Consider the following 11,065-nt stretch of genomic DNA (forward strand, 5'->3'; position numbering starts at 1 on the left):
CTTCCACCTTTGAGCTGGATGTCTGTCCGACAGGGGAAATGCCTGTCCTGGCTGCGCGGGGCTGGAAGCTGTTAGTTGTGCTCCGTGAGAGTGTGCGTGTGTCTGTATGTGTGTGTGTGTGTGTGTGTGTCTGGGTGTGTGTCTGTGTGCAGAACAGACCCGGGCCCCCGTTGACTGGCTCAGTCAAATAAATCATTTGTCTCCGACGCGCTGCAAACACAAACACACCAGCTGTGCTTCAGTCGAAAAAAAAACGCCCTGCCTGCCTCACCCTCGCCTGTGTTCAGCAGCATCAATGTCTCCGCCGTGCCTCGTACCCTACCTGCCTCTGCTTCCACTTTTGTCATCCTTTTGTATCTCTGCTTTTGGTTTGACAAAGCTCTCGTCTATGTTCTGTTATGCTACCGTTTCTTTTTGTGTGTCTGGGGCGCATGGCTTTCATGTGCTGCTCAGGCAGGGGATTGCATTCCTGTGTGTGTGTGTGTGTGTGTGTGTGTGTGTGTGTGTGTGTGTGTGTGTGTGTGTGTGTGTGTGTGTGTGTGTGTGTGTGTGTGTGTGTGTGTGTGTGTGTGTGTGTGTGTGTGTGTGTGTGTGTGTGTGTGTGTGTGTGTGTGTGTGTGTGTGTGTGTGTGTGTGTGTGTGTGTGTGTGTGTGTCTGTGTGTGTGAGAGAGCTGTGCGCAGACTGCTAGTTGTCACCTCGTCACCTTGAGGAGAAACAGTGTGAGAGAAATGAGGCCAGGAGAGAGGGGAGAGAGGAGGAAAAGAGAAGAGAGAGGGGTGACGAGAGGTGGAGGAGAGGAAGAGGCGAGTAGTTGAGACTAGTGCCAGATGGCACCAGGGCACCTGCCAACTGGGCGACCGCATTTAAAGGACACTCACACAATCTCACACACACTCTCTCTCTCTCTCTCTCTCTCTCTCTCTCTCTCTCTCTCTCTCTCTCTCTCTCTCTCTCTCTCTCTCTCTCTCTCTCTCTCTCTCTCTCTCTCTCTCTTTCATTCACACACACACACACACACACACATACACACACACACACACACAGGACAGACACAGGTGACTTGCAACGGCGGCAGGCAGAGCTATCCGTCTGTGTACTAAATGATTCCCACCCTGTGACCTCTGTCTGACTAGAGGCTTGTTCTGACAGGAAGGTTATAGTGTTGGAATTAAGCAGCTCTCTCCAGTGTGTTTTTTACACAAAGTAGACCTCATTAGATGGGCACTGACTGTCTGACAAACTGGGACTCCACTTTGGAGACACTTCAAAATGGATATATTAAAAGCTCTGCACACCGGCTTCAACAAGCTTCAAGGCACTTCCGACTTTGACAATGTCAGTTGCCGCGGACGGACACTGGCTGTGCAGTGATGTTCAGAGTATTGCTGTAGGGTTTCTGATAAAGCAATGGGTTTCATTGATTGTTTGTGACCAATAGACTAAGGTCATCATTGACAAATACTGATCAGCAGTTTGTCATGTGCGATGTTGTACAGAGAACAAAAAAAACTATAAAAGAATGAAATTGGAAATGACGTGCACCACCACATTTTGTCAAAGATAGAAGTTTCTGTTCCCCCCTCCCTCCTGTGTCATCTAACTAGCCAATGTCACGCACAACTTCAGAGATAATGCCCACAGCCTAATAATGTTATCTGTTATGCCGCCATAGCACTACACTACCATAGCACTACACTACACAACATTACACACTTTAGTAGCCTAATTCATTATGACTTGGTCATTGTCATTCTGATAACAACAAAACCCACATTGACAGTGCACAGGGACTTTAGTAATACATTAAGACTTGGTCATTGCCATTCCAGTTAATTTATGTGTCTTATGGGGTTAATAAATAAAAATGTTGATCATTAAAAAAACACCTCTTGCTTGTCCCTCTGCTTGCAGGACGCTCAGTGGCCTGTCGTCGCTGGAGTCCTCCTCCTTGACGACGCCCCTGCCGTTGTCCCCCACCTCCGTGGCGCCGCCCAAGGTGTTCCCCGAGACGTGGCTGCCCATGAACGCCAGTCTGGACTTCTTACAGGTGCCCGTGTCGCGCGAGGACCGCAGCTACCGCACCGTCTACAGCCTCTTCCACAAGACCGTCTCCGAGACGCGCTTCCGCATCACCAAGATCATGCGCGTGCAGAACCCTTTCCTCTGGGAGAAGTACAAGAGGTGAGCACACACACACACACATAAACCCCCCCACACACACACATGCAGACAGTGCACACACACACACACACACAGGCACGCACGCACGCACACAAACCCTCTCTCTCCAAGATCATGCGCTTGCAGAACCCTTTCCTCTGGGAGAAGTACAAGAGGTGAGCACACAGACACTGAACACAGTTTACACACACACACACACACACACACACACACACACACACACACACACACACACACACACACACACACACACACACACACACACACACACATACACACAGACACACACACACACAGCTGTCCTACAAGAGTAAATACTTGGCTAATGTTACGTTTCAGCATGTCCCGAACACGTTGTGTTTTCTTTTGAGTTCACCACACACACACACACACACACACACACACACACACACACACACACACACACACACACACAACACAGCCCCATTCAACACAGACAAACACCGACGATGCCATCAGATAACCAGCTTACATGACTCAATGGGGGACATGAGTAAATCTTCTCCCCGGCATCTAATAAAGATTTGCCAATGACAACTGATATGACCACTTAGCTATTAGCTATTAGCTCACTTGTTATTCCCACACAGTTGCTATGAGACTGTTACAGTACCTCGCTTGTTAGTACGTCGGCCTGTCTCACATGGTGTTGCTGTGAGGAGGTTGCTGGGAAGTTACTCTACTCTACACTTGTTTCGCCCATACTGTTGCTATGAGGAGGTTGCTGCAGGTTCGAGGTTCCGGACCGAAGAGGAAGACGTTAGTCGCTTAAAACCCAGAAGAGGGCCACAGGCGGCAGGGGTGGCAGCAGTCACCTCACGTGCTTGCTGTTATGGCAAAGAGACAATAGGGGTATTGATGACACTGTTTGTTCTGCAGCGGCAGCTGCTTCTGCTAGGGGTGCTGGGTGCTGCTGCCAGCAGCCTTTGTACAGTATGAGTTATCTTTTAGCTTAGCTTTTGGCTTTTAGCCTCTGCTGCTGTCATTGGGCTGAGGTTTTTTGTTTTGTTTTGTTCTGCTACTTGGTACACTTTGTGCTAGTGTGTCACCACCACAACGGTCTGTACCCCCACACACACACATAATGTAACGGCACAACAGGTGTTTTTGTGTGTGTGTGTGTCTGTGTGGATGCGTATGTGTGCTGGGGTGTATGCGCCTCTATGCGTGTGAAGGTGCATAAAATGCATGTGTGTGTGTGTGTGCAAAGTGCACGTATTATCTTGTGGGGTGGTAAACCCTGCCGTTTGTGGTGATAACGACAGAGTGAGTGAGCGAGTGACGCAAAGCAAAGATGTGGAACACACGACAGGCACAGGAAACAAGGGTAGACGGCAGGAGTCAGAGGTCGACGACGACGTGTGGCGGCAGTGGCAGCTTTGTTGTTGTTTTGCCGTTGATGTTGTTTTTGTTGTTGTTGTTGCTTTAAAGGCGCCATGGCAACGCCTTTCTTCCTCCCAGCTGAGGAGGGGGAAGGAGGTTAGACGACGAGAGGTGATGAGTCAGGGCTGAGAGAGCAGTGGGCATAGAGATGACTCACTCAACCATTCAGTCACACCGATTGTGTGTGTGTGTGTGTGTGGGTCTGTGTGTGTGTGTGTGTGTACAGTATGTGTGTGGTGCGAGTGCGTTGTCCCTGTGAGTCTGTGTCTGCATGTGTATGTGTCTGTGTGTGGTGCAGTGTGTGTGTGTGTGTGTGTGTGTGTGTGTGTGTATGTGTACAGTATGTGTGTGGTGTGTGTGAGGTGTCCGTGTGACTCTGTGTCTGCATTTGTGTGTGAAGTGTGTGTGTGGTGCAGTGTGTGTGTGTGTACATACCGCTTCTGTGTCTGCTGAGAGGCTGCCTCGCTGGGACTCGGGGAGATTTGAGATTGCACTGTTTAATATCTCGCTACCTGCCACAGCTTGCTTGCTTGCTCGCTTGCTTCGCAGTGCAGCCTGACTTCTTGGCAGCCGGAGAGATAGATTGAGGGAGAAATTAGAGAGGGGAGAGAGAGAGAAAGTGAGAGAGAGAGAGAGTGGGAGTGGGAGGAGGAAAAAAAAGAGAAAGGGAGAACAGGAGAAGAGAAAAACAGAGCCGTATAAGTGTTCCCAACTCAGACATAGCTCAAGGGCCACCAGAGAGAGTTGAACGCAGCCCAAGGGACTCAGAAAAACAGTGTGTGTGTGTGTGTGTGTCTGCGTGTGTGTCTGCGTGTGTGTCTGCGTGTGTGTGTGTGTGCGAGTGCTCACACGTTTGTGTGAACCAACGTATTGTGTGTGTGTGTGTGTGTGTGTGTGTGTGTGTGTGTGTGTGAAAGTATTGTTTGCGCGCGTGTGCGTCTGTGTGTGTTTGAGATAATAGAAAGGAAGACAAGACTAGAAGACGGGGCACTTGGCTGACAGGGCCAGGGCGTCGAGTTACGCCGAGAAGAGAAGAGAAGAGAAGAGAGGAGACAGGAGGAGGAAGAGAAGAGATAGATAGAGGAAGACAAGGAGAGCTGACGCCAGCCCAGTAGCAATGGCTGACTCTGTGCTGACAGGAACTCTCTTTCTCTCTCAACATGTGTGTGTGTGTGTGTGTGTGTGTGTGTGTGTGTGTGTGTGTGTGTGTGTGTGTGTGTGTGTGTGTGTGTGTGTGTGAGAGAGAGAGAATATGTGTGTGTGTGTGTGTGTGTGTGTGTGTGTGTGTGTGTTAGAGAGAAAGAGAGAGAGAGAGAGAGAGAGAGAGTGTGTGTGTGTGTGTGTGTGTGTGTGTGTGTGTGTGTGTGTGTGTGTGTGTGTGTGCGTGAGAGAGAGAGTGTCTGTGTGTGTCTGTGTGTGTGAGAGAGAGACATAGATGTGGAAAGAGAGAGAGAGAGAGAGAGAGAGATGATGAGAGTGTGTGTGTGTGTGTGTGTGTGTGTGTGAGAGAGAGAGAGAGAGAGAGAGAGAGAGAGAGAGAGAGAGAAGAGAGAGAGAGAGAGAGAGAGAGAGAGAGAGAGAGAGAGAGAGAGCGAGAGCGAGAGAGAGAGAGCGTGTGTGTGCGATGGGTGAGGGTTGAGTGGGTCAAGGGAGGTCATGGCTGCCAGGGGATGACCACAGACTCTGGTGCCATACAGGCCTCTTCCCTTCCCTCTCCTCTCGCTTCCCTTCCAGCCATTAGACCAGAAGTAATGCTGATTCATATCTCCCGATCAGCCAGCACACATACAGTACACAAGACAAGCACACACACATTCAAACACGCACATATTCACACACACACACACACACACACACACACACACACACACACACACACACACACACACACACACACACACACACACACACACACACACACACACACACACACTGACACTCAGAAGACACACATAAGGCATGGATGCACACGCGTGCGCGCGCACACACACACACACACACACACACACACACACACACACACACACACACACACACACACACACACACACACACACACACACACACACACACACACACACACACACACACACACACACAGCCTCTCTGTCTCCCAGAGTGCCTGTGCTGCCTGTGTTCCTCTTCCTCTTTTGAGAGCACCCGTGGGGAAGGCACATCACGGCCTGTCATGGCACATTGTAGAACAGCACAGCTAGCTAGCAGGATGACAGAATGTTCCGGACTCGTCTTCTTCCTTTTCTGTTCTGAAGGCTTTCACTTGTACGGACGGACAGACTCAGGGCTGTTTGTGTCATTCATTGGACTATTTTAATGCCCGACACTTGCTAGAGAAGCATCTTGCTGCCTGGTGCTTGTGGAAACATTTTTTACTGATATATTTGTATGTTAATGAGGTGTTTAAGTATTCAATATTAGACAACGGAGATGGTGATTTTCTTGAATGTGTGGGGACAGAGCTGAGCATTGTCTATTGTCCACTATTACATTTTCTCATTGCTTCATCTCGTAATGATCCAAATCTAATTGTATTTACTTAATTCAGTTGAGAGGTATGCATTAGTGAATTGAGCACTCAACATAATAATGGGGCAGGCACTGTGGGTAGCATCTCTGAATCTTAAAAGGTCTCCATGAAAATGTATTGTTGTAATCATGGCTCTGAATTATCTTTTTTCATCACCAGTCAAAATGGCTAATAAATGTTAATCTTACTAGCCAAACACACACTCATTAATGAGTGAAAGTGGCTGTAAGCTTTATTTTTACCAGCCAAACTGAATTTTCACCAGCATTTGGCCCGTTGGCTGGTGTTAATTTAGAGCTCTGGTTGTAATTATTTGAAAGAAGAGAGCTGCGTCAGTCGAACTAACACTTCCTGTTTTTTTGTGTGTTCCCCTCTTGTTCTTTTTAACAGGAAGAAGGAGTACATGTCCCGGCGCATGTCGGAGGTGGACCGCATGCTGAACGAGCGCCACCTGTTCCACGGCACCTCGGCCGACGTGGTGGAGGGCATCTGCAAGCACAACTTCGATCCACGCGTCTGCGGCAAGCACGCCACCATGTTCGGCCAGGGCAGCTACTTCGCCCGCAAGGCCGTCTACTCGCACAACTTCGCCAAGCGCTCGCCCAAGGGCAAGCACTACATGTTCCTGGCCAAGGTGCTGACGGGCACCTTCACCGTGGGCAACCCCTCCATGCGCCGGCCGCCGCCGCTCAACCCCCGCGACCCCTCCAGCGACCTCTTCGACTCGTGCGTCGACAACTGGATGGACCCGCAGATCTTCGTCATCTTCAACGACGACCAGAGCTACCCGTACTTCATCATCCAGTACGAGGAGGTGTCCAACACCGTGGCCATCTGAGGAGGACCACCGACCATCCACCTCCTCCACTAACATTGCTTTAAAAGACAGAAAAAGAAAACAAAGCAAGCAAGCCTGCCTTTGCCTTGCCTTGCCTTGCCTGCCTACATGCCTGACTGCCTGCCTGCCTGCCTGCCTGCCTGCCTGCCTACCTGTCTGCCTCTCATTGCTGGAGGCATGCAGAGGACCGTGGTGGTGGTAGTGGTGGTGGAGTAGGAGGGGGGGTGGAGGGAGAGTCCCCCCAAGGGTACTTGACTTGTCTGGACGGGACTGCAGCAGAGGACTGAGCGGACTGAGGGGATGACGAAAACAGAGAAAACATCCCCAAAAGCTTCATGCCCTACTTACACTCTTTTCTTAATTTCACCAATCGGAGGAGGGTGTGTGGGTGTGGGTGTGTGTACAGTATGTGTCTGTGTGTGTGGGTGGGTGAGTGTGTGTGTGTGTGTGTGTGTGTGTGTGTGTGTGTGTGTGTGTGTGTGTGTGTGTGTGTGTGTGTGTGTGTGTGTGTGTGTGTGTGTGTGTAACAACCATCTCTTCACAGCCTCCCTGCTCTTGTTACAGAAACAGGGTGCTGTGTGGGACAGTGTTTGACCAATAGCCTAAGTCAATGGCTGTACAGATTAGAAGCTGCTCACAGGTATTTCCGCTTACTAACATATTGTGCCTATGTGTCTATGGAATACTGTGCCTACCTTAAATCTTGTAGTGAGACCAAACAACAACAACAGAGTAATACCCAAAATCATACTAGATTTATCAAAAGCAAGTAGTAGTGGACTCATGAAGTATGGTACCTCTCAAAGTGGTGCAGTACACAGTCGCCTGGCTCTTTGTACCAGTTAGTCAATCATTTTATGCATTTTTAATGCCCTCGATCACTTAAATTATGCTTGGCAAGGGTCAGGGATGTACGCTTTAGTGACATTGCAGCTACACGATAATGTGAATGAACAAAAGTGACGTTTGCCAACCAAAAAAAAGTGGAAGAAAAGAAAAGTGGAACGTGTGCATTGCCTTATGATCGATTAGCTTTTTCTCATACTTGACTGCAAAACGTAAAATGATGTAAACAAACAATGACTTGTGATTCACCTATTTGGTGCCACTCCATAGACACGTTAACTTAGAATGGCATGCTATTAGCGCACAGTGTACAAAGGTGCACTGGCTCAAATCTCGTCTGAAAATCATATCAGATAACTCCATAGCTGGAAGGCCAGTGGAGCACAGAACAGTCTGGGACAGCTTGTAAATATTTTAAACATAGAGAAGCCAGAATTTGGCTAGGCTAAGCTAACCTGAGCTATTTCACAACAGCTACGTAGTTTAGCGGTGCTACCCAGCGGCTTCAGTTGTCAAATTGTCAGCTGTGTTGTTGTGTTAGACTCTGAGCTTGGTCTAGTCCTTAGACGCTGTGAGTGTAAGTTATTTTCTCCTCTTTCCAGAGCAGGGGAATTGAGTATAAGCTGAGTGCACATCAAATCTAGTATGGCAGTTGTATTTCTCCGTAGAAAACTGTCTGCATGACCTGATGTTGTTCTGGTAGCTAGTTTGGCTTGTCTGTAGGCTTGAAATATTGGTTAAAAACACACTTGAATGATTGAACGTGTTGAAAGTATGTATGTATGTATGTATGTATGTATGTATGTATGTATGTATGTATGTATGTATGTATGTATGTATGTATGTATGTATGTATGTATGTATGTATGTATGTATGAATGTTGAACACCCACCCCATTCATGCGAAGGCATAATTGTGTTGGATAGGCAGCTGTTAAGCAGCGGCTATAGGTTGTGTGCAAAATAATGTGTCTTGTAAGTGACCAGGACTGTGTGTGCACGTGGTGGTTGTGTGTACGTACGTGTGTTTGTATGTGTGTGTGTGTGCGTGTACGAGAAATGTGTATGAGCTGACATGAGTGCAGCAGACATTTTGAAACCCTTTTTGGTGGCTTGTCCTAGTTTAGGACTTGGGCCCTGTTGTGACCGTGAAGTTTTTTTTTTCCTCAAAAGCAAAAGAAAGAAAGAAAGAAAAGAAAGAAAGACTTACCTCTCTTTTTTCATTCATCCCATTGTCCACATAACCGCTTTCCACATTTTGTGAGCGAAATTGTATATATGTTCTTCTTTGTTTATATTTCAAACTGTGTGCCTTTTGTTCATAAATAAAATGTTTATTTATGTTAGTTAATGTTACATTGAATAAATAAAGATGTAAAGAGAATTTTCTGAACGTGGTCTCGTGGTGATGTTTAAATAGTAAGGTGTGTGTGTGTGTGTGTGTGTGTGTGTGTGTGTGTGTGTGTGTGTGTGTGTGTGTGTGTGTGTGTGTGTGTGTGTGTGTGTGTGTGTGTGTGTGTGTGTTTGAATGAGGGGGTGACTTTTTTACATGTACATGTGGTTCCGGAGTTACATCACTTTGTCGAGATTAATGCCCTCTCACGCCCAGCTTATCGTCGTGACAACCAAAGCACTTTGATGAGAGGGCTCCACCCCCCCAACCCTCCCTCCCTCCAAACCCTCAAACCCCTTGATCCCTCAGAAGTATGCCCTCCCTTGATGATTACTTCCTTGGTCCCCGTTGCTATGGCAACAACAGGGCCCTCGGTGAGCGAGCGAGCAGTTCAGGGTTATCGTCAGTGGCCCAATCTGGACCCTTTTTCTCGAAATCGTTGTTGCTAAACACTTAGCAAGTCAGTTGGCCAGAGATGGGGAAATTTCATGGCAACCTACTAAGACGCTAAGATGGTTAGCGACGACGCCATTGAGAGACGCAAACCCTGAATGGCCAACGTACGTGCCGAACGAGCTCCCAGGGGATGTGGGCGGTGTGCTGGGGAGTGTGGGTGTCAACCCACAGAGTGCTGGGCTTGCTGTGGCTCCTCCTTGCCGCCTGGGAAAACAGCTGAGGGAGTTAGTCAAGCTTCAGGTTTGATTTGTGGCTGCTGAACTTTAACCCACATTCTGCCTTTTGCCTCTGTGCTGGCAAGGTGAGTCACACAGGCACAGGCTTCCCAAGAAACAGAACTGTAGTTATTGGGCTAAGTTATCTGTTGAGTTCAGGGCCATTTTTTTCATTTCAACTTTTTTTTCATTTCAACTTTCTTTTTTCTCACTCGTTCTCTCTCTCTCTCTCTCTCTCTGGTTCTTGTTCCCTCATGCTGATGACTTTTCTTTTTTCCACTGAAGAAAAACTAAATCCCCTTTTCCACTCTGTCACACCCAAACCACCACCACCCCCCAGATGCATACTTGAACAAACACACACACACACACACACACACACACACACACACACACACACACACACACACACACACACACACACACACACACACACACACACACACACACACACACACACACACACTGGGTGCAGGGCTCCTGAGCTCCATGCTTAATGAATCCCAGAGCTGTGTGTGCTATGCTGTGAGCTGGCAGAGGAGAAACACCCTTCCCAGCCCACAAGCAAGTCAGCATAGCATAGCAGGCAGGGCAAACACAACACAACACAACACAGAGCAACACAACACAACACAACACAACACAACACAACACAACACAACACAACACAACACAACACAACACAACACAACACAACACAACACAACACAACACAACACAACACAACACAACACAGAGCAACACAACACAACACAGAGCAACACAACACAACACGACACAACACAACACAGAGCAACACAACACAACACAACACAGCGCAACACAACACAGATCAACACAACGCAACGCAACGCAACACAACAGCAACCATACTCCTCCTCTTCCTCCTCCTCGTTCACCCAGCCGCCCGCCCCATCTTCCCCCTTTCCTGCTATTCTCTCCATCCCCTCTTTTTTCCCCCTCACTCATTCTGCTCTTTCAGTCCTATTCTCTAGTGCAGTCAAATTTTTACAGTGTTAATTCAACACGTACAGTACAGAGTAGAATGTAACTCTGATAGCGTTTCGTTAAACTGTAGAAGAGTTGAATTAACTCAGCGCGTGCAGTTGACTATTGTGTGGGTTTTTGTGTGTTTGCTTGTGTGTGTCAGTGTGTGTTGGAAGGGGTTATAGCACATGAGTGGGT

The 11,065-nt window shown here is 48.1% G+C and overlaps 1 protein-coding gene across 1 annotated transcript in view; it reads left to right on the forward strand.

Moving 5' to 3' along the window:
- The window catches only part of tiparp (TCDD-inducible poly(ADP-ribose) polymerase), a 32,855-nt gene extending 23,677 nt beyond the window's left edge, over positions 1-9,178 (forward strand). The window contains exons 5-6 of the mRNA XM_063205315.1: positions 1,914-2,183; positions 6,523-9,178. Of these exons, the coding sequence (XP_063061385.1) occupies positions 1,914-2,183; positions 6,523-6,970 (718 nt within the window). The 3' untranslated portion in view covers positions 6,971-9,178. The remainder of the gene's footprint in view (positions 1-1,913; positions 2,184-6,522) is intronic.
- Positions 9,179-11,065: the final 1,887 nt, after the last annotated feature.

This window comes from Engraulis encrasicolus, chromosome 8 (genome assembly GCF_034702125.1).
Source record: "Engraulis encrasicolus isolate BLACKSEA-1 chromosome 8, IST_EnEncr_1.0, whole genome shotgun sequence".
NCBI classification, from domain to species: Eukaryota; Metazoa; Chordata; class Actinopteri; order Clupeiformes; family Engraulidae; genus Engraulis; species Engraulis encrasicolus.